This window comes from Micromesistius poutassou, assembly GCF_964030765.1.
Source record: "Micromesistius poutassou genome assembly, chromosome: 15".
NCBI lineage: Eukaryota > Metazoa > Chordata > Actinopteri > Gadiformes > Gadidae > Micromesistius > Micromesistius poutassou.
In genome coordinates this window covers 12,488,748-12,513,562 of record NC_140285.1, presented here as the reverse complement: position 1 = coordinate 12,513,562, position 24,815 = coordinate 12,488,748, and the positions used below count along the sequence as shown (strand labels likewise).

Below are 24,815 nucleotides of genomic sequence, written 5' to 3'. Positions count from 1 at the left end.
ATGTAGCCTACAAGCTCTATTCAAGCCAAGTCTTCATACTGGGGCAACTCACATTTGTTTCCACAACTAGTCAGTTCAAAATATTTGACTACCAGTACCTGTCAGGCTTTAAACCCTGCCAACATATTTTCTTGTCTCATGATTACACATATATTGGGCATGGATTTCTTTGTTCTGTTATTTTATTGTTGGTTTAATTATGCAGTATAACGAAGATCAGATAACCCTTGATTCACCCCTGATGGGAAATCCAGGTATAAAGCTTGTGAAACTGCAGATATTAAGTCTCGCTCTCTCTCTCTCTCTTTCTCTCTCACTCTCTCTCATACAGCTCACTCTCTCTACATACATACATATTTATATATATACATACATATGAAAACGAATAATTTACAGTACTGTATTCTGTTATGTAAGATATACTGTAAATTATTCGTTTTCATGTGTTCAAATACTCCCATGCTACTTAGAGGTAAAACTATTGTAATGGAATGAAAAAAATGCTCACATGCTTTATCTAAAAAGTGTAGACACAGCTCATTGCCACAGATTTGTGATTTAATCTCCCAGTTGTGGCAGTTCGTTAGACAAATTAAATTTAAATTTGACCCTTTAGTCACCCCAGATATCCCTGAGATTCAAAGCCAGTTTGTTTTCGTCAGCGGACTGGGGAAACAAATTGGTCAGATGCCAATAAGGAAGCTGACCTTAGAGATCTTCTTTTGATAGTGTTCTTAGGAAAATGCCAACCACCCACATATACTTGCCAAGTCATGTCAAGTCGAGTCAAACGGTGGGAAATGAGAAAAGTTTTGTTTTTAATCTGAATCTCCATAAAATGATCTTGGCAGGGTTTGGGTGACATAAATATAATTTTCTACATCAAGAAATATCCAATTTAAAAAATTGTCATGGTTACAACTGTGTACCTACAGAAAATGGAACAGACTTTAGAAGGTGGCTGCTCTTTGCTCCCTCCTCAAGCCATACTTTATGTCAGTTAATATATTCTCTCTTGTCTCAAACTAAATGTCACCACCCAACCATGTTATATGTTGGAGAAGAGTTTTTCTGTGGAAACAATACGCCTTTAACAAAACGTTTCATATCAGTAAAGATAAAAAAAAAAACAGTTTGAACAAGAAAGAGACAATATCCTGACTTCCTGATTGTGCCGTGACTAGAGAGAGATGATGCAATGATCTCACATGACGGCCTGACCTGTTTTAATGGGAAATTTTGCAGTGTTGTTTTGCAGTAAATCAGAGGTCTTTTTTTGTTTTTTACTGACATTGCTTTAATCAACATTTTAAATCATATACCTGATATCTTATATATATCTGATATCTGAAATCTGATAATCCTTAATGAAAAACATTTGAGCTGTTACAAAGTCAGGTTTAATATGATGTCAAAGACATCATATTCAATTTCAAAACACACTGGACTTGGATTTCATGCCAGCACAACTCCCCAAGCCCCCAGCTCTCCCTCAACTGCAATGTTGAGGGAGTCTTATATGCAAATCTTAATTTAACCACGCTAGTGCTAACAGGACAAGCCCAGTGTACAGTGGTAGCTTTCCGCACACAAAAGGTTGGTACAGGTTAATACAAGTAGCCAAATGTTTTTGAAATACACAAACATAAAACCTGAGTGCCAAAGAAGAAGTATAAGCATTATAAGTATTATTCATCATCCCATGAGGAACTTACTGGAGGGAACATTGTGTTAGTCACACAATATGGTGTTAGTCACAGGGAAACAAAGAAAAAACATGTTTGTACAACAACCTGTACAACCAACCAGTAAGTTGAATTTAAGTCAAATCAATAATCCAAATATTTGCATAAGAAAACAATGTAAAAAACAAACATTGCAGAGCGTTACCGATACCATCCAAAAAGCAAAGTAAACACATATGACTTATGAATACTAGATACTAATACTACACTAGCCAGGCTTCTTAAGTTCATGTGGGCCATAGGCGTTGATAAAGTGTAAGTGATCCCTGGGTTCAGCTTAATTTCGGACACAATGAGATTTGGGCTGTGAGTTCTAAGGAAGGGTAGGGGCTGTTATCCTGAAGTACCGGTGTTGTGTATGTGGGGTACAATGTGAGGTGTTGTAAGTGAAATGCAGCACACCATGGCTTTATACTAGAAGTGCCCCGAACAAACTTAACCCGTCAACGTGGCCAAAAAGTAACTAAAATGACTATAATGTCTTATTTTAGTAACTGACAATATAGTGTTGAAGAGGATTACATAAAACATTACATTTAAAAAATAATTTGGGTTCACTTTATCTGTACAAATCTTTACAATATTAGACGGATTTATCCCCAGTGCAAAGCGGTCTTTTCTCTCTCTCTCTCTCTATCTCTCTCTCTCTCTCTCTCTCTCTCACTTTCTCTCTCGCTCCCTCACTCTCTCTCTCTCTCTCTCTCTCACTTTCTCTCTCGCTCCCTCACTCTCTCTCTCTCTCTCTCTCTCTCTCTCTCTCTCTCTCTCCCTCTCTCTCTCTCTCCCTCTCTCTTTCTCTCTCTCTCTCTCTCTCTCTATATATATATATATATATATTTATAGTATAATCAAAGAAATGTGCAGTACAATATCATCACAATATTAAATTGCCTTTTTTTCTTCTTTCAAGGTACCAAATGATCCATGTTTTCCAAAAGCTGCATCAAAGGCCGCATTTCCTTTGGCAGCCTTATCAAAGCTGTGTGTTCTTCTCCTTCAGGCTCGCGTCACAGAGGTCTCCCAGCGTCTTGAATTTGGGGTCAAGATCGCTGAGAAAGTCAAGGTTGTCCCCCAGGTCCAGTGACAGCTTGTCCAGCGACTGAGCCCTGCTGCCTTCGCCCTCGTGGGCGAACACAGTGGGGTGGTAGAGCGGGTAGTCCCCGGGTGCCTCCCCCAGCTCATACAGCTTCTGTTGGATCAACCCCCAAGAGTGGATCTCAGAAGCGTCCTTCAAAGCAACTTTTAAATGAAAACTAAGCTGCACAAAACTGTTCACTTGTCTCCTCTTGTGTTAGAGCAAGTCATGGTAATAAGCGGGAAAGGGGTTGGCCGTTCAGCATTGTGGATATTATTTAATCTACTGTGTGGGAAAGGGAACGCAGTGCACTAGTGTCTGACTGCCACTAGTGACAGGTGCCATGTCAAAAAGTGATGCCAAAAAACAATTCCTACAGTTGCTTTCATCTGGATCACAAAGTCATAACGTGCAAGTACACGCCTTGTGCCTTTTGTATTAGCAAAGGTGGGTCGTTAATGTTACTGAATAATCACAATGGTTGCCAAAGAAGTGCTTGCGGTATAAGGCGGAATCAGGCATGACATTTATGTGATTACTGTAATACTAGCTAAAGTATTGTTTCTGATGTTAATATGTTGGCATGTGTCTAATATCTGGTAAAATGTTATATTAACGTTCAGTCATTTATCGTTGATCAGCCTTTAGATATTGATTAACTTATATGGGGTGGATATGTCAGGTTTCCAGCATCTTCAGTGGACAGTAGTGTACATACGTACTATCATATAGTGGACACTCCCACTTGGGATTGTCACTAGAAGGTCGATTTTGAAATGTCTTGTAATAGACAATCAACACCACAACTGAATGTGGTCAAATGTGGGCCTTTAACATATCCTTAATAATATACAACTGTATATGAGTTTTTTGTTTAATGATTAGTTCAGCATTAACTAGTAAGGCTCATAAATGGATATTCTGTTGATGATTAGTAAATAATTAATTAAAGGCTTATAAATGACTGAACAGTATTATCAAGTGGTTAGGATTAGGGTTAACTTTTAGCCTGGTTTAGGCCTATATTTGGAAACATGATTGTAAGTTAAATGATTTACAAATGGGTTCTATATAAAATAAATAAATTATCTCTTCTGCAATTATGACCCTGCATTATTGGGCCTACTCTTTGCCCTGATTCATAACAAATCCAGTCCTTTCCTGTACATGAGAACGAAAGAGTGCATCTTCCTGAAATCTCCAGTAGGGCAGGACAACCTTCAGGAGCATTTCAGCATAATTAACATCTCCATGGTGTAGGCTAGGCAGGCCTAGAATTGGTGATTTAGTGCAACATAACAAGTTAGAAGTATAGGCTTATAGCTGCACTGGGCAGGTAAATAGAACTTACGTAGTCTATGTGTTGTGTGATGAGCTGATCCGATTGCAGGGTGGAGGCCTGCTGGGAGTAATGGCGTGAACCACTCTAAAAGAGAGAGGGATCGACAGTATTGTGATCAGAATTGATTACGGTTTTTATGAACTTGGAAAAGAAAAAGCAATAAGAAGCAGTCAAGCTTAAAGGTGTCATTCCCCGAGAAATCGTTTAGTACTTGTTCCTTTGGAAATACGATAGGTCACTCAGAGTTGCATGCTGAACATGAAAATGTTCTCCTACCTCGATTGATTGCCTGCATTAGCAAATGAAAGGAAATAGATGCATAAACGAGCAAATCAGAAAAGCCTCACCAACTGACCAACTGATTTGGTGAATTAGTATTCATGGGGTCGGCCCACGGGAAGACAGTATTGAGTTTGTGCCTGTGCTATTTGTGGCGATAACAAATCAACGTTGCATCTCTTGGCCGAGAAAGAAGAGTTGAGGAAGAAATGGTTGGATTGGACATTGCCACTATTTCAACATTTACACGGCCCGGGCACGGCGGCTGGTGCGCCGCGGCCGGGGCACGGCGATTGAATACAGAGAGAAGAGCCGCCTCGGGGCACCGCGCCCGGGTCTGAGGTCCCCGGATGCGGGGCACGGCGACACGTGCTAGAACGTGTGCTAGAATGCGTGCCAGAATGCGTGCCAGAACGCGTCTCAGAACGCGTTCTGGCACGCGTGCTGGAAAACCGGAACGCGTTCTGGCACTCGTGAAGTTGGTCCGAACGCGTTTCATTGACGCCGAATTGTGGCACACTCGGCTTGCCATAGTAGGGAGCTCAGCTCCGGCCGCGGTGCCCCGGCCACCATGCCCCGAGGCGGCTCTTCTTTCTGTATTCAATCAACCAGAAACCCCCAAGGAGCCCAGTGGTTCTCTCTCTCCTTCTCACTCTCTCCTTCTCCCCCTCTTTCTCCATCTCTCTGTGTGTCTCTCTCTCCTTCTCCCTCTCTCTGAGTCTCTCTGGAAGTTTAATACACCTCTGAGGCTCCCGGTTCCCTCGGTCAAATGTCTATGGGAAAGAACATGGGGTTTTTGAATGATCGTACATCGTACAACAAACTCTGTAGGTGGCGGAGAAGTAAAAGCTGCGTCACGTTTTCAACTACAACCGTTTTCATCTAGTTTCAACTGGGTTTTTGGTGCCGTTAAAGTAGCATTAATAATCGTTTACTTCTTTAACGGCACTGACAATCCAAAAACACAGTCAAAACTAGATGGAAAATGTGTGTAGTTCAAAACGTGACGCAGCTTTTACATCTCCGCCACCTACAGAGTTTGTTATGTACGATCATTTAAAAACCCATGTTATTTCCCATAGACATTTGACCGAGGGAACCGGAGCCTCGGAGGCGGGACTTATTCTTCAGAGGTCTATTGGTTTTATTACAGTGATGGACAGTGCTGTTAGCCAATCAGAGGCGAGTCATTTGCATGTCATGAGTAAGAGCCAAAATCATATCGTTCCTCCCCGCCCACCTCCTCCACCACACTTGGAACAGCGTGAAACAGGAGCACCAGAGCATTTTTATGTAAACTACAATGGCAAATTTGATACTAACTTTCAGTAGATTCAAAGTAGGATTGCAGAGATGGATTGTTCGTTTGTTTGTTTTTTGTTTTTTTTGTATTTTAGAAGTGGTATGCCCACTGTGCTTAGTCAACAATAGGCCCATGATTTTGTAGCAAAGTATTATCCATGCTGTTGCATGTCATTTCCACTAGATGGCATGGTGTCAGGGTTGTCATAACTTCAAAAGCTTTAAAAAGATCCGGGGCTGTTGAAGTGAGATTCGGGGCTTCAGTCCCGAAAGCCACCCCCGCTCCGCCCCTGCTCACAGGGCATTCATAGATTGCTACTAGTGACCACCGCAAAAATAAAAAATAAATGAAAAAATGATGCAATGACACCTTTAAGTACCAGCATTAGTGAACGCAACTTACCCTGGCGGACATCATCCTACTGGAATTCCAAGTTGAGGACTGAAAGTAAAAATCATGATTTGAAAACTGTTACGAAAGGCAATGATATTTTTAGGGAAAAATCCCATCCTATTGGATGACTTAAAGAAAGGCTACAGCGCCCTCTTGTTGACAGAGAAGACACTGCAAGCGCCTACCATGCTCCGACCGCCATTGCGCCATTGCTCCTCCCTGGGGTCTCCATTACGCTGCTGTCTCAGACTTCTGAAGGAGTTCTGCTGGGCCATCGAAAGGTGTTGGGGGTTTATGGGTGTGTTAGAACTGTACTTGACAACAATCCGGCAGCTGACACAAAGTGTATAGTCAACCAGCAACACCGGTTTCAAGATATGTTCCAGTGTGATGTATGTTCTTGTTCGTTTGGTGAAACAAAAGGGTATTTATTACCATCTGTGCTGAATTCTGGTAGTAGTCTGTCTCCTCTGTGGTTGTCTCGTACATCTGAGACATCTGAGACATCTGAGACATCTTAGACATCTGAGGGAGCAGAAGAATCAGAAAGGAGCCTTGACTCACAACCGCCTTCAGAGATCTTTGTTTCTTCTTCAAGTGATAATATATTATAGCTGAAAAAGCATCACCGATTCACTTAGTTGTGTTTTAATAGTATGGTGTGTGTCCTGTAGTGTTTTGAGCATGGGGCGTGTAAAAAGATGTTGTTTCAACTAGGGCTGTGCAATTAATTGAATTTTGATCACAATTTCGATTCTTGGGTCAAACGATCTCCAAAAAAAAACTTTTTTTTGGAGACTTTTATTTTTTTTTTTTTTGGATTCTGAAGTTCAAGACAAGTTAAATGCATTTTATTTTCAAACTCAAAAAGAATTGTTTGAAGAATCGTGATTCTCATTTTTTCCAAAATCAAGCAGCCCTAGTTTCAACCCTTTCTATCGGCATTGCGATCGTGTCTCTCTACTTTCTCTCTGTTGTCGAGAGAGAAAGTGAAGTCAGATGTGTTGGGTACTCAGTGTTTCACAATCACCTGACCCTAGATGATCCGCACATCCCCTATAAACAATGATGTTTCATACATAGAATTCATGCTTGATCTGCTAAGCTCATAAGCCCTCACCGGCAGCAAGAGATTGATGAAGAAAACCCAATAAATACAACACAACTGAAGCCAAACAAAATAAGTCATGGTTACCCTTCCATCATTCTGTGTAGTGTAATGACTGACATGGATTTACACGTTGGACGTGGGATTACAGTTGTAGCCTGCCTGTCCCAATGACCCTAGATGATCCGCACATCCCCTATAAACAATGATGTTGTTTCATACATAGTCTGTGTAAGGACTCAGCCCAGCTTAGCCTCTCCCTATAGCTCTGTGTAAGGACTCAGCCCAGTTTAGCCTCTCCCTATAGCTCTGTGAAAGGACTCAGCCCAGCTTAGCCTCTCCCTATAGCTCTGTGAAAGGACTCAGCCCAGCTTAGCCTCTCCCTATAGCTCTGTGTAAGGACTCGGCCCAGCTTAGCCTCTCCCTATAGCTCTGTGTAAGGACTCAGCCCAGTTTAGCCTCTCCCTATAGCTGTGTAAGGCTGTGTGAGCCCTGCTGGCAGTGTGTACACACATTGACACACCTGCTGTGAACTTCCTCTGATAGCCCAGGTAAAGTGGCCAGAGCAGGCTTGTTGCAATAAGTGGGGATATGGATTGTAGTGCGTGTGTGTGTGTGTGTGTGTGTGTGTGTGTGTGTGTGTGTGTGTGTGTGTGCGTGCGTGCGTGCGTGCGTGCGTTTGGGGAGGTTTTCTGTGTACCTGTGCGCTTTCCAGCTTCTGCATCTCTCTCACTGTCACGCTGTTCTTGGGGGTGATGTGGAAGGTGGGCTCCATCTGCGTGTGTGTGGGAGGGGGGGGGGGGGGAGAGGAGGTTGTTGTGGGAGGTCAGTTATATTTATCTTTCACTTAATATACATTCACTATTGAAGTATCATTATGCAATATTTACAGAAACACAAAACGATTTTTGTGTTTCTGTTTGCAAATCCAAACACACCCTCATGCACGCACACACACACACACACACAGACCTTGCATGCAGAGCCCCCTCCTTCCTCGTTGTACATGATGAGCGACTGGTTGCCTTCGCTCTGGGTGATGGCGATGCTCTGGAACTTGTTGCCACATTCACACTTGAAGATGAGCAGCAGCAGCACTGAGAACGTGTTCCATCAGGGTGAGTCAATACATAGGGCTGGTTTGTACAGTTTTAATGTGTTCCCATACAGCCCAGTTATTTTATGTACATCCCCAGAGCTTTCCCTATGGCAAAACATACAAACATACATTATTTTTGCCTTACTAGTTTTTGTGAGTGTCTGCGTTTGTTTGTTTGTTTGTTTTTGTCAGTGGTTTCATTTGTTTGTTTGTTTGTTTGACTGTGTGTGCGTGTGTGTGTTCTGTTATTGTGTTGTATTTTGTACATAAATGCCTAATTTATTTCTAATATTTTGAGTAAAGGAATTGCAACTAAAATTTTTTTCCCAAGGATCAATAAAGTAATGTGAATTGAAAGTATTTGTCGTATAATAAAACTGCACTCTGTAGGTTTTCCTATTAGCAGCCTCTAGTGGCTTTGGTTAAATTGAGTAAAAAGCTGCAATAGAAAAAACATGAATTGAAATAGATTAAAGCAGACATACGAAAGAATAACAGTGCACCGCATGCCAGTCCGATGAGTGACTGGTCGGCGCCGGACGAGACCGGCAGCTTCCCGCGGCATGTGTCCCCTGTGCCGCATTCACAGATGATCACTGCCACCACTATGTCCTCCCCCGCTCTCCCACCCTGCTGGTCCTCGATGACCAACGGCACAGAGTAGTTGCCGTAGGGCAGGCTCTTCAACATTACCAGCCCCGCTTCATCCCCTGAAGACGGCCAAGAGGAGGAGGAGGAAGAGGAAGAAGAAATTCTTGCATTGAAATTGACATTTTAAGCTTTCATCTAAAGTAAATTGAAGAGAACAAGAGAAATGGGAAATGGGAAATGGATCGATTTACCAATGGCAGGGTCGATTTTCCAATTCTCCTTCAGTTGCTTGTCGCCCGACCCCAGGTAGAAGGAGAAGGGTCCGCTGAACGGGGCTAAGTCTGCATCAGTAGCGAAAACTGTCAGCGAGTTGACTTTGTCAGTGCACAAGACCCCGCTGTTGTTGACCAGCCCTGGGAGGTGGTCGTTGATGTCCGTCAGGTGGACCACGATAGTGGCAGTGGCCGTGGCCGGGGGCTCCCCTAGAAGTCCAAAGATTTTCTTTTAAATGTTTTACCCACAGATGTTGTGTGTTCATGGATGTATGGATTTATTACATGTTGCAGTGTACCTATGTGTGTTTATAAATTTACACACTGTATGTGTGTATGTGGCTATGTGGCGAGCCGTCTTGTGTATCTCATACCGTCATCTATGGCAGTGATTACGATTTTGTAACTGTTGGCTCTGTCAACAAACGGCGACTCTCGGTCCATCTTCTGAGTTGTATGGATAATGCCCGTCTCGGGGTCGATGGTGGCCCAGCCTGCGGGGTCGCGAATTATCTTATACCTGGTTATACAACATGGTGATGGGTAGAAAGTCAGAAAGACAAAGGGAAAGAGAGAGAGGTCATGTGGTGTCAAATAATGTGGTGTGAAGAGCCACCCACCGGATTTTGTCTACGTCCGAATCCTCGTCTGTGATCTCTGGCTCGAACAGTTTTTGGCCGACTTCATCTTCCTCTCTCTGATACACGTTTGCCACCCTTTTGCTAAATTTAGGGGGGTCGTTGACATCGATGACCTTCACGGTGATATTGATGATGTCTATTACGGGGGTGACTATTTTGTATCCGGGCTTCTTAGACTTGCAAACAAACAGTTCCTCCTCGTTCTCCACTCCGATCTGCACAATGCTGTCACGAGTCCTTTCAAAATCCCTGCCCTGTAGAAATTTTATAGAAGATTTAATAAATTGCTGTCTGCAAAAGCACTGCAAGGCTCTGAGTTAGGTTGCACAAATGTTCTGGCTGTCACTCCGTTCTTTGAAGACTGTGGATTACCAAAATGTACCTTGATCACCGTGAGGATGCCCTCGTTTGTCTTCGGATCTGTAGTGAGTTCATAGCTGTTGTCTTCGTTCCCTGTGATGAAGAAATACTTGGCCCTCCAGGCGGGCGTATTAGGGGTGTCATTATCTTCCACTCCCACACGCACAATCTCCTTGTTGGACTCCATCTCCACAACCTCCCCTTTGTACTGGATGTGCAGGCGGTACATGTTATGGCACATTAGAAAATGAGTTCAGCTTAGCTTAGGCCCTCGATCGGCCTTAAGATTAAGTTATCTACAATCTTTACCTCTCTCTCTTTGAATCTGGGAAGATGACTGTTGCTGTCCGTAATGTCCAGATTGATCACAGCAGTGGAGGAGAGGGATGGCTTCCCATGGTCTTTCGCTTCAACGATGACCTTGTACTTCTTCACTTTCTGTAAAATAACACTATATCACAGTCGTTCTACTGTTTATTCCTGTGTGTGTGTTTGTGTGTGTGTGTGTGTGTGTGTGTGTGTGTGCATGCGGGTGTGTGAATGGGTGCGTGGATGTGTGTGTGTGTGTGTGTGTGTGTGTGTGTGTGTGAGCATGCATATCTGTGTGTGTAAGATAAGGAGATGAGATAAGATAATACTTCATTGATCACAGATGGAGAATTTGTGTGTGTGTGTGTGTGTGTGTGTGTGTGTGTGTGTGTGTGTGTGCGTTCATGTGAGTGAGGTTACAGGTGTGTTGTTGGGTTTGTTTTTTTGTGTTTCCAGTGGAGCCTCACTTCATAGTCAAAGCACCCCTCGAAGGAAAGCTGCGCCGTTTTGAAACTTTGAACACTCGCTACTTTCAGCACCGGTTCTTTGGGTTCTTGTGACACGACCCTGATGGTGAAGGTAGAGTTGGGGGTGTTCTCCTCGTCCTTGTCATCGACTACCAGCCACACTGGCAGCCACCCTTTGATCATACATCTGGTGTTAAGAAGTTTCAAGACACTCAAAGACGACTTTCATGCATTTGAAATCCAACTATATACCAAATAATTGAAAAATATATATATACATACATACACACATACATAAAGGTCAAAGGTCAAGGTGGATAGAAAACACAATGTTAAAGTCACAATGTGTAACTTTCCAACTAGCCCGTAGCTTGAAAACACCTGGACATATCTGTAGTCATTGCTAATCAATAGTGTTTTAACTAACATAATCAATAAAATCATATCCTATTACTGATATCTAAAAAAAAAGGTATGTGCTGGCCAACCCGTACCTCTCTCTTTGTTTCCAAGAATCTTACTATCGACACTCCAAATACCCTTCCAGTTCGGACATATTTCAAGTTGACCTGGCCAGGTCGGGCCAATCACAACCATTTATCTAATAAGGGGTGGGTTTGACTGTGAGGAATTTTCATAAACAACCAAGATGGCGGCCACTGATGTGGAATAGTCTGTTGGATCCTCTATCCATACAGTATTAAAGAAACTGTAATGTATAATTTCTCTAAATGAAAAACAAACAAATGCATTTAAAGTCTTTGTTGATAAGAAAGATGTGTTTAATTGAACAACTGGCCCCTCAGCACTATGTCACAGACATTGTTGCTCTGAATGGTTGTAGGTCTAACCAATTGCGTCCAGAGGCCTTTTGGTCTGAGCTTGTTGACGGCCAGTTGGAAATCGTGTGCTGAGAGGTTCCATACTGGTGCGCATTTGTGATAGGTCTGGCACTGTCACACTGGTACAGCTCTATACTGTTGAAAAATTAGCTTACCTTCTTCCATGTTCTCCCTCACAGTGGCTCTCATGACAGGACTCTTAAACGTTGGTGCGTTGTCATTAATGTCAATTATGGTAACATCAAAGGCCAGAGTTTCGTCAATATTTATTTTTGTTATTCTGTCCCGGATATCAAATTTAATCTATGGAAAAAAGGGACAAATTTAAATAATTGTAATTTGCGTCATGTACAGTACATGTAGGTAATTTGAGCTCCTTTCATTGTCTATCTCGAATACCTCTGATATTTTTATCAGAGGTATATACCTTTGTATTTATACTATTATTGTTATTGCTATAAATATTATTGACGTATGTATGCTTAATATATAGGTACATTTCTAGTTACCTTGAATGCTCTAGCAGCACACCTTATAATGTTTTTGATATCAATTGCTTAATAGACAAAATTTATACCACAGTTTTTAGGTTGTAACTTGTTGGACACGTATCTCTATAATAGATGTTGCTCCTGTGTTTGTCCAGTTGACTTTGAAAATACATTGTCTTACTTGTTAACAATTCTAGAACAGCTGATACTTTTGGTAGAGTTCGGCATGCTTGGGTACAAAGAAATGCTATTGTTAATTAAAAGTACTAATGAATAATGGGCACAGCGTTTCTCATGCGAGAGATGTGGCTAAACAAAGTTGACATTAGCCTAGCATGTTATATGCTTGACTAAGGACTCTACAACTCTCTAGAGTCCTCTCGATATGGTGCGGTATCTCAATCAAAAAATCCCATGATGCATTCTGACCTACAATACAGACTCTAATAATGTAATTGATAAGCTGCTCCGGTGGGTTTCTTACATGGAAAATGGGGTCTATCTCTCTGTCGATCGTCTTGTGGATGGTGACCTGCCCACTTGTTGCATTGATGGAGAACACATCTACGGGGGGTTCGTCTACACCGTTACCAGAGATATGGAACTCGTGTAGGTCTTTCTCCGCTTTGGTTCTATCATTAAACATCTGATGAGACACACACACACACACACACACACACACACACACACACACACACACTGTGATTGGACTTGTTATGACAGCCATGTTGACAAAATGCAATGACTTTCAGCAATCAACAAATATCAATGATGAACCAAAAAAAAACAATGAACAAGATGTGACCAATGAATGTCTTTTGTTACCGTGGTGAGATGTTTGGGGAATGGTCCTTTGTCTTCCTCTACCAGTTCAAAAGTGGAAAGGACCCACCTTCTCTTGGAGCGCAGCAACAGATCCTTTGGGCCACAAGACGAGGTCACGTTATTTCATATTTTGGGTAGAAAAGGTAAAATGTTACACTTTTGAAATTAATTTGTAGTTTGAAATGTTAGTCACATACTCGTTTTTCCCGCTTGTTCTCCGAGCAGTTGTTGCCAAGGGCTTCTGCAATCATCATGACGACCTTGAAATCCGTTGGGAAAAATCAATAGTCAGGTAGGGCCAACTACTGCTGTTTTTGGCCATTGTCTTTAGTAACAGGTTTGTCACTAGTAGTTAGGAGCATGTTTTCTTTAGACAACTTAGTATATTATGTTAAATCAATGATTAATCAGCGCCGGGGTTTATGTTGTGTAAACATGTAATTGTCAGGGTATACGATCGCTCTAAAGGATCTGGGTTTTATTTTTGTACCCCATTTCCCATCAAATGTATTTTCTTTCCACACACTAAATGTACATGTCATCCTTCCAGTTTGTGTTCGTAAAAACCTCCCTGGTCTTGTGTGGTCTATTAATTTGACCTCCGGACTTCTTAATGGGACAAAGCAAGAGAGAGGAGAACATAATCAGAGAAGTGTGAACTGTTGCCCTTCACCGCATCTTCTGCCTCAACCCGCTCAGGAATTCTCCAAACCCTCTGAGCTCTCCCCTCTGCCGTTGATAGGAGTGAGTTCACAACCATGATCACGCCCCCGCTCAAATAACCAAGAGGGAAGTCTCACCACCCAACACCTTAACAGTGAGCTTTCAAAACAGAGCGATAGTAGCACCTACACACAATCAAGCACAGCCCCAGGTATCCTTCCGGCAAGACCACAAAACGATCCCTTTCTCACCAGGCGAAGACATTGAAAATGCTCTTCTTCGCTTTGAGCGCAAGCAGAGTATGAGCTTGCCACCTCTTTCCTCTTCTCACTTGCAAGGCGCTAGAGGCATATTCAGCAATGGAGGAGCAGTCGATCAATCATTACTCAAACCTTAAAGATGCACTGTTTGCTAAATTGGACATACTGTATCTCCAGAGACATACCGGCTACAGTTTGTGAGGCCCCAATAGAGACTTATCAAAGATTAAAGGGGAAAGAATAACAGCAAATTACAAAGGCAGAATTTCTAGAACCGAGGCTGCGAATGTTTACCCTGGAAATTAAGAGTTCTCGCAAGAGCATAATTTGAATTTGCCCAGCGAGTCACTCTGGGAACGAACAATATGCTCACTCCCCGATTCCCCTGGCCCAGAACATTAACCAATCACATCGGTGTATCTGATATAGGCAGGCCAAAAGCGTTGCTGTTTTACCATCCGGATACGGCAAGAGTCTTATCTATCTATTTTATGTATAGATTCATGTGCAGATTGACTGGGTCTTTGAACACGATTATTGTGTCTCCAACTGATGTTTCTCAGAGTGACACTAGGTACTCATCTTGCTTCTGGAAACATTGGACCCGAAGCTTGTATGTGTTTTAAATGTGTTTGTATTATAATTGTTGATGCCTCATTTGCATCCTTCTTAAATGTTTTGTATTGTGTTATCCAATTGCGTGCAGTGATATTTTCAAATGCATGCTTGGCGCCACCCCTTGAGTTGGGCCATTTTCATTACTCGTTGCCAGACCCTACAGCTTTCTAGATGGGTGGGTCTGGATTTCCAGGCTAGCGAATGTTACCAAATGACATTGAAATGTGGGAAAAGAACATGAACCTGACGATGGACTCACAGCAGCTAAACTGGCTACCCAGTATTCAAATGCTCAGAGAGGATTCAATCCAGCACTTTGGAAATATAACCCAAGAGGATTTCTTTCAGATGGAAAAGAGGTTCCCAGACAGAGCAGTGACCATAGAGGAGGTGGTCAAGGCGGGTCAGCAGCGGGGCATAGGGCTTTCATGTCCCATTAAAAGGCCCAAACTGTCAATAGGCATTTTTACACTGACGAGGCAGTGCGGGCGCGGCTTGGCACGCCCTGCAATTTCACTGTCTTGCCTGTGTAAAACCGAGGGGGTTCACTGGAGAAGGCAGAGCTACGCACAGAGAGTAGACCTCTTTAGAATCATTTGCATACTCCGAATGTTTATATTTTTTCATGATTCAAGACACTCGCATGCAAGAATAAGTATATCTGAGTGTAGGCTACAAACGCGATTAACTATTTACAAGTGCAAAAACACCAACATATTCTTTACTTTGCTGACCACTTGTTTTTTAACCAGACAGAAGCCTGCTAAGATCGTAGCTCACACCATCTTTCCCCGTCTTCGTTATATGCGACTGCATCACCTTCTCTCTGGTCAGCAGCTTCCGGATTTCACCATCTCTCCAGTTAGAACTACTCATGTTGATATCGCTGCGTTGTCTCTGTTGTAGAGACAAGCATCAGTCCCGCCCCTGGAACCGCGAAGCCGTCTAATCGCATTTACATAAAAATGAAATCGCCGATATGTGTAGGGTCCGGGGGGGAGGGGTGTGGGGGTAAATTGGGGTGCGAAATCAGGCCGGTATATTACCTCTGTCAGTGTAAACGCGCGGATCATGGCGGTAAAAATGCGGGCATAAGACTTATTGGCATATTTGGCAGTGTAAAATTGTTTAATGATTTGCTATGTTCCCTTTCCATCAGTAGAGGGAGCTGTGAATGGTGAAATGGTCCTCATTTATCTAGCCCTTTTATCCAAAGCGCTTTACAGTGTTGACTGACATTCACCCATTCATGCACACATTCACACACTGACGGCGGAGTCAACCACGCAGGGCGACAGCCAGCTCGCCAGGAGCAGTTAGGGTGAGGCGTCTCGCTCAGGGACATCACGACACTCAGCTAGGTGGGGCCTGCTCTACCCCCCCAACTGTCTCTTCTCCTGCAGCAAAACACTTTGGTCTATCGCCAACCTGTTGATGCTTTGATTTATATCTGTTAGTAACTCAGTATCCCTCATAAAAAAAACCTTTGTGTCTCTGGGAAAATGTGTCATACCTAGTAATTATACGGTTACAAGAGAGAGGACAGTCAGGTCCCTCTAGGCCCTAAGATATTCTAGGTATTTTTTTGTTTTTTCTAGTTTTCTAGTTTGACTTTTAACAAACTAGGAGTTAATAAGAGGAAGACCCACACCAGAGCAAGTTGTGATGACGCGATTATTCGTCAGGAGGATTCGTGTTTTGTTTAAGAGATCCATGTCATAGAGTACCATGGAGGACACAAAGGTCCCGGAAAACCAAACAGCAACACAACACAGGTGGACATTGGGACACACTTCCTTGTTTTTGCTAATCCAGAGGTCCCACAGGCCTCTGCAGGGTTCTCCCCTTTGGAACTCGTTAATGGGTTCTCCATTCAAGGCCCTCTTGACCTTTTAAAGTAGTCTTAAGAGAGAAAAAGACAAATGACAAATGATCAGGAGAGAATGTTTTCTTATGTGCTTCAAATGAGGGATGGCTTGAAGACCTACTGAGCAGAAGCCATATATAATGTATAATGAGTTGCAACCCATTCAGAAGGTTGCTCTTCTGCTACATACCACTAGCAACAAACTGTAGGCTCAGTGAGCTTATTCCGTCATCCAACGAATTGGTCCGATGACATACAAATTCTCTCAACCACATACAATTGAGTCCAGTCAGGTCTACCACATAAGCGACCAAATCCATCAGGCAGGCGTTTTAATGTACCACTGGCCCATAAAAACACCTACAAAAAATCCTTCATCCCTTCTGCAATAGCCCTACTGAACAGCACAAAATGAACACCACAGTCAGCTGATACCTCAACACCCATGTCATGTTTTTATGTTTGTGTGACTATTTATTTGTGACTGGAGCCATGTCAAAAAAAAAATTCTGTAACCCTCGGGAAACAGACAATAAAGACTTATCTATCTATCTATCTATCTATCTATCTAGCCAAATTCCAACAGGACAAGCCTGTATAGCCTCCATTTGCCGAAGTTGAGAGCTGTGAATCTCACACAGGATGTCAGGATAAATCAGAAGAAACAGAGCTTTCTGTCCTAACTGTTACCACACCAATCATTCTAGATAATTTGCCAACCAAACAGGCACAGGAACTTTGACAACGTTGTGAGTAATACCCCGAACTGTTAAGTGGAAAACCTGGGAAAACCATACGTCCACGAGCATACCGTGTATCTGAACGACTTATCGACCTTCTCAACCAGGAATTCAAATCCATGCTTGAACTTGGAATAATTGAGCCGTCAAATAGCAAGTTTTGCAATCCAATAGTTCTTGTTCCAAAGAATGATAGCCAGCCTGAGGATACGCAATGACCAGAAGAAACTAAAATCGGTACCAAACTCACAAAGTCATATTCAGTAGTTCCTGGGAACAGCATCTACTCTGAGTAGGCCACATCCTGGACAAGATTTGTAGCGCTGGTCTACCATCCCCTCTTAGTCGCTAACTTCAACCAAGAGAAACAATGTATTCCACTATTGAACGAGATCGCTTGGCCATCAAGTGGGCCCAAAGGGCACTAACGTGAATTGACTCTTCAGGCTTCCGGCATCAATCAGAAAGGTCTAACCTTTTTGCAGACTACCTGTCTAGACTACCAGAACTGACCCTCACCAGAGAGGGGGAAGGTAGGGTGACAATGAGCCCTTGTCACTAACTTCAATATCCTATAGCTTCAACAAACACATCATCTCACCAAATGACTTACTGGCCAAACAGCATATACCTACAGAACATGTATACCTGGTGCCCTTTATACCTTAAGGTATAGAGCTAAATGATTGGTTAAAATGGCTGGTGAGGTGCTGTTAGCCAACCTAACAACCTTAAGATGTCTATTTGTGTCATCCTTTTGTTTTGTTTGTATAGATAAATCTGTTTTCCTGCACCTTAATCTGCCTGCTGTGTTATCAGTGGTCTCGCATTGAAATCGGTTAATTTTTATTATTTTGTGTGGTACATTTGTAACATATTTCTCCTTGAAAACAGAACCACTGAAATAGCCAAAGGGTCCATTATTTGTTTCCTAAAACCAACAGCCGATTTAAGACAAGTCTACAAATCACAGTATAACCCATGTTTACTATAAGAAAGAAATTACTTTAACAATACATTGCGTCAAGTAAAATTAGTAAATTAAAAAGTATTAAAGTATTTAATATTTAATTTAATATTGATTTATAGTCCTTGTGCTGACAACGAGTAGCTATTAAAAAGATAAATAACGATGCTCCACTTGAACATAAAAAAAATCGTCCCCATTGCCCTCAGCCATAACACTAAAGTTATATCGTTGAACTCCCAAATTCACATGATTCCCTCATTAAATAAATAGAGTGAGATAACTTGGTGTTTGCCATTTGCTTTTCAATCATAACTTGTTGTTTTCATTTCCATTAAATTATAACTTAATAACCGACCCTCACAGACTCACCATGGACAGGAAACCCTTTATTTATTTATTTATTTTTTAAAACAATATATTTTTTACCTGATCAAACCGTCAAGTATACTCAAGTAAGAGTAGAAGAAGAGTTGCACTTACCAGTAAAATAAGGCGAGAGTTCTTCATTGCGGTGAGAGTGTTGTACACACCTATCTACACTGAAGGTATCTTCTGCACCAGCAGGCACAAGAGGACAGCTCGTTTCGTCAGGCGTGTGTGGGGGCTGGTCTGTGTGTGGGTGTGTGGGAGTGTGTGTGTGTGTGTGTGTGTGTGTGTTTGTGTTTGAATTTGACAAACTGTGAGAGTTCAGAATGTACAAAGCCTCACCTGTAGAGCTAGGCTACTGTGTTTATTAAATGGATGACCCGGACATGTACATATACAGTATATGTATATATATATATATATATATATATATATATACAGAGATATATACATATATCTATATACATATACACATTTCTACCGGGATTAAGGCTGTGAGTATGCAAATTATTATTGTGGGTCTTCCGGTTTGGCTTGTTTTGTTCATGGCACTAAAGTCATTGTCTGTTATTCGACACCGCTGAATAGGCAGACCTTATGGGTCCCCTACCCACCAGGAAAATCCCACTCAAGGTGCTTCAACTGTTCAAGGTGCTTCTGTCAGCCCTGAACTTGCCCTTGTGAACAAAAGGTTGCATTCACTGTAACATGCAAATCAAGACCGACCAGAACTTGTCTGATCCAAAAAGGCATCAAGCCGTGTCAGGAAGCTTTAGGTAATGGGTGGAATAATAAAGTGTACTATACCAATACGTCCATTCCTGAACCTCCATTAAACTATTAACTTCAACTACAATGTGGGCAGAACCTCAATACAACGCACTCTGTCATTACGTTCCATTATGACATTTAGACAGGAATCATCCCTATTATCATTATTTAACAACCTTATTTAGACCAACTTCATAACCACACCTATGTTTATCTTCTATAAAGAGGAGACGGAGCACCCATGGTATTTGTTTTTGTTTGGTCCCATTAAATGTGCTCTTATGGCCCTCTCCATCTCCATTAAGTCTTGAATGGTCACTTTGAATTGTAATGGGCAAACTCATGTCTGAATATTTGATTTAAGTGAGAAATGTTTCACTTTTAAAAACAAACAGCAGTAGTGATCTCTCTAGAGTGCTAGCACCGTTGGTTCTCAGGATACCTGGCAGATCAAACAGCAGGTGCCGGAGCCGGTTGGTCCACTTAGTGGCATGAGTGATAGCACCGCATGAGGATGCATCATTTCTTTGGTAAAGGGCCAAATGATTGAATGGCATGACATTCTTACCCTCACACATACACACACACACACACACACACACACACACACACACACACACCTATACACACAAAGAAACACACACACACACACACACACACACACACACACACACTGTTCTTTGGACCTCAGGCTTTGCCATATCCATCGTGGGCCACGCCTTCTTTGATATTCTTTATCGCTGGCTGAAGGGGGCTTGTGTCTTCTTGTCTAGAACAGCTGGGTGCTCGCTTCCCTCTTCATGCAAAACCGTTTTCAAACATCTGGGGTGTATCCAAAATGAACAACCAGTTGTAAGCGGTTGTTAGGGCGTCACTATCTCGATTATTTGGGGAATTTGGTTATGAGCGGGAAAGTTGAAGAGAAAGCTGACTCTGAGTTGCGTTAATGTGACCACAGTTTCAATTAACCCACCACAATGTCAATGATTTGCAGTCAGTTTTATTCAACACATCAGCAACGGCTTGTTAACACAAGAGGGTTAAATCAACTGTAAGGAAGGAAGAGCACACACACACAAACGCAAACTTACACACACACCATACAAACTTACATACACACCCGCACCAACGTAGATACGTGTACACACACGTACACAAGTAAATACACGCTCACAAACACACAAACGCACACGTACACACACACACACACACACACACACACATCTTACACACGCACAAATGTTCACATACACACAAGTAAACACAAACAGAAACCTACCCTCACCCTCAGGTTCACACACACAAACACACTCACGCACACCCACACCCATACCCACCAACACACAAAGATACACACTCGTACACCCGTAAATACACACACTCGCTCAGCTGTTGAGCTTGTTTGAAGAATTTGAAATGGAAGAAACACAACACTTGATCCAATGAGTTCAGTCTGCAATTGGATTGAAAATTACATCTCACATGATAGACGTGGGAGCCAGTATTTTCCATAAAGAAATACTTTCATGCATAGATATCAGTGTCAGGCTATGTTAGACTGACACTGCTCATGTACAGACCCAACCCGGGAAAGAATGTTAAACTGAGCGGTCTGAGCCGACGGCACAGCCAAACGCAAGGAATTTATTGTCATTCTGTACGTTAACAACGTCTGGGATAACAAACTCAAGAGGGCCACGGAAGACAGAGCCCTATACTCACGAGAAGCCATCTTGGAGGTTTCATACTTTGAAGCCATTCTTGAAGCCACGCTTCCATTATGAGAAAGTCATTAGATGTACTTAATAAATAATTTTTTATCTCGCCGCGTTAACTCTACTCTTAAAGGGGTAGTTCAGGATTTTGGACATCGGGTCTCATTTCCAAGTGAGCCAGTGTGTTATTTATCATTGGAGACCGTTTTCAACACTTTTCATTCAGTCCTTCTAGTTGCAGAAATCGCTGGTGCTAGGCTAGCGCAACTCGAGGGGAACTGCTAGCCTGCCAATAAAAACAGTTTTACCCACTCCCGAGGCAAACCAATTATAATGCCCGACTATCGATGTAAATGTCTGTGTTGATTGAATAATATTAGAAATAAAACTATCCTTGTATCACAATGATCACATTACATTTTGGGCGACTACTTTCTCAGCAGCGGCGGAATTTCACTTTGCTCCGGTGTAGCAACCAATTCACTACCAATTCACGCACTCCAGGTAATATCAGTCCGCCGCTGCCGTAGCTTGCTTCCAACTACAGGGATTATAAACTAAATGCAATGTGATGCAAGGGTAAGTTTATTTCTAACACTATTCTATCAACACAGACATTTACATCAATAGTCTGGCATTATAATTGGTTTGCCTTGGGAGTGGGTAAAACTGTTTTTATTGGCAGGCTAGCAGTTCCCCTCGAGTTGCGCTAGCCTAGCACCAGCGATTTCTGCAACTAGAAGGACTGAATGAAAAGTGTTGAAAACGGTCTCCAATGATAAATAACACACTGGCTCACTTGGAAATGAGACCCGATTTCCAAAATCCTGAACTATCCCTTTAAGGACAGCATCAGGGCGTCCGGGGTAACTCTAGCGACAACCAACCGACTTTACCACTTCGGCTCACCACATACCCCGTCAAGATCAGGGCGTTGTCTCCTAGTGTCTCCTCCATATCAGTACATATGAGCGACATATGGGATTCACATTGCACATGCATTCAACCCCTGTGGCTTCGATTCTGTTTGTCAGTGTGTAAAACAGCACGCCCTTCTCAGCCGTCAAGCACATTCCCTTGATAATGAAGGGTGTAGAGGGCAGAGAGAGAGACAGCGGGGCGAGTACAGACAGGGGCCCCCTGAAGGCCTTTACTGACTCCAAAGTCGTAAATCCTTGCCCCATTTTCATTTTTATTTATTTTACTTTGTGATCCAAATCCCCAATGTTCCCTATTTTACGAGTTGATTTGTTGGCGATGAACAGGCTATGACGTAACAGACTCTCAGACGGGCAGGTGTTACGTGCTTTTAAACGAGTCGTTTTTTCACGGCAACAAACGCAGGCGTGGGTGGGTCGATTGGGATTTGGTTTGACTTGATTAAGAATGACACAATACGGTCAACCGAAGCGAGGAAGGGCACAGCTAAAGGCTCTTGTTATGGTTCCACGTCGACGCAACGCAATGACCGCGCGGACGCTCCGACGCAGTCCGTGAACCTGTTTCGACTTTAGCGCTTGCCCTGCTTTCCAATGTACACAACGGGACACCCGAGCGATTGATCGAGGGGGCAGGACAGAGAAGACGAAGAAGAAGAAGAAGAAGAAGAAGAAACAACGCGTCCACCCCTGGCCTGGCCGAAGCGCTACAGTCTCTGGGCGGACTCGGCGTCCCCCTCGTCCTCGGTCTCGTCGTCCCGGGCCTGAGGGACGGCGGTCAGCAGCAGGGTGTCGGCGTGCACCTCCTCGTCGTCTGATTGGACGACGGGCGTGTCGCCGCCGCCGTCGGCGCTGGTGCGGCTGGAGCCGGAGGACGTGGAGCAGCCGCGACGCTTCGCCGGGCCCCAGCGCCCCCCCGGGCCGTTGTTGTTGTTGTTCTGCTGCTTCGAGGGAACCCCCTGGCAGAACACCACCTCTGCATCGTCGTTCTCCTCCTCCTCCTCCTCCTCCTCCTCCTCCTCCTCCTCCTTCTCGTCCCCATCTTCGTCTCCCCCCTCTGGGGAAAGATGGAGAGAAATGGATCACTGGGATGAACGTCTAGGAATGAGTGTGCTGTCACAGCTAGTTTAGTATTCCTTAATGTCGCTCTGTGCGACTTTTCAACTAGCTCCTAGAATGAAATCGCCCGGACATATCTGGAGGCGTAAGTCATATCAATAATGGTATCAATGAAATCACATCCTATACGTTTACAAGAATCTTACTATTGACACTCCCTTAACTCCTCCCACTCACACCCCCAAGCCAGCTGAGCTACGCTAGCTTGCGTCACATCGTCGCACAGAAAGTTAGAGCGAGCAGAGCACTGTTATTGAGATTTTCGAATTCTGAAAGTCTCGCGCCTAATAACTGGGAGGGGCTCAACCTTACACATTGTCAAATACATTTTTTGTTGGAGTATTTCTCCGTCCTGTAGTACAAATAGGAGCCGCATGTGTTGAGATTATCGTTCTATCCTCTCCTTCATATGATGTCATCAATGTGCCTGTAGTAAGGAGACTTGGCCTCAGGCTGAATACTGGTGAATACTACTACTAAATTATCTAGAAGCAAAGGAAATTAGCTTCAATGCTTCCTATTATATCCCCTTTAGCATAAGGCACACTGGACCGTCCTTTACAAAAGAAAAGGAGATAATGTTCTCTATTATATCCCCTTTAGCATCAGGCACACTGGACCGTCCTTTACAAAAGAAAAGGAGATAATGTTCTCTATTATATCCCCTTTAGCATAAGGCACACTGTCCTTTACAAAAGAAAAGGAGACAATGTCGTCCCACAGTTCCTAGCGGCAGCAACATTTAAAGCGACACACCAGTCAGCCTTTAAAGAAAAACATCAACATTACCAACAATTCTTATTATTATAATTAATTATCCATAAATATGAGCGGATACGTGGTTGAGCGTGAGCAACCATTCTCAATGGCAAAAACATTTAGCTTTGCTTTTGTGACTGGTAGCCAATGTTCATTTTTAGATTTTAATTACAACCTTGTTGATGACATTTTTTCTCACTGCGTTGTCGACATTTATAATGCCTGCATGACACAACAGGTTTAGAAGGCGCAGGGTGAAGTATCTTAAGATGCTCTTAAGATGTGCCAGGTTATATATTTACAGTTATATATTTATTATTTATTTATTTATATTTACAATATTTCTCTTATATCTAGTTTTCTTGTTTGGTTTATTGATAATTGCTTGTATTGTTTATTAATATTTACTTGTATGGTTTATTGAAACACTGCCCACGCAGTCTAAACAGACTCAATTGTTGGCTCTAATAGACATGCGGAGGAAAGAGCGTGTAGGCCTCTTACGAAAACCCCTAATGATGATTTAGTATTTAGACTCTTTTAATGAAATCGTAATTTTCTGTAACAGTGTGTAAAACTGTATTATATATTAGACTCTGTTAACATTTAACCCCTTTCTCTTGACAATTCTTTTCTTGTTTTGTGTAAACAAGTTTTTTAAATCTAAATAAAACTACCTCACTACGTTTTGTAGTAGGCAGTAAGGGCCCGACGGACAGCCCGCAGCTCTCCCAGCCTTCGCACGATAGGTAAATGGTGCATGGCACAAACAGGGTTGATGGCGACTGGTCCGGAGAGTGAGGCAATATAAAGAGGTTCCACAGGGACTGGTGGGGACAGGTGGTAAGTGACACCCCAGAGTTCGATCGAAACGCGTGTAGCCTAAA

The 24,815-nt window shown here is 42.8% G+C and overlaps 2 protein-coding genes across 2 annotated transcripts in view; both read right to left on the bottom strand.

Moving 5' to 3' along the window:
- Window positions 1–2,718: 2,718 nt before the first annotated feature.
- On the bottom strand, window positions 2,719–13,396 carry cdh26.1 (cadherin 26, tandem duplicate 1; the record flags this gene model as incomplete). Its single annotated transcript, XM_084479851.1, has 18 exons — window positions 2,719–2,934; window positions 4,172–4,246; window positions 6,147–6,185; window positions 6,323–6,403; window positions 6,573–6,662; window positions 7,946–8,020; window positions 8,218–8,342; window positions 8,830–9,054; window positions 9,187–9,417; window positions 9,582–9,727; window positions 9,828–10,102; window positions 10,231–10,416; window positions 10,518–10,646; window positions 10,985–11,157; window positions 11,982–12,129; window positions 12,802–12,963; window positions 13,143–13,235; window positions 13,340–13,396. The coding sequence occupies 18 exons, from the start codon at window positions 13,394–13,396 to the stop codon at window positions 2,719–2,721; spliced, it is 2,526 nt and encodes an 841-aa protein (XP_084335977.1).
- A 9,361-nt stretch (window positions 13,397–22,757) lies between these two features.
- Window positions 22,758–24,815, bottom strand: part of LOC311359817 (uncharacterized protein) — a gene marked incomplete at both ends in the record, with an annotated part of 4,289 nt that continues 2,231 nt past the window's right edge. The window contains one exon of the mRNA XM_084479850.1: window positions 22,758–23,107. Within this exon, the coding sequence (XP_084335976.1) occupies window positions 22,758–23,107 (350 nt within the window). The remainder of the gene's footprint in view (window positions 23,108–24,815) is intronic.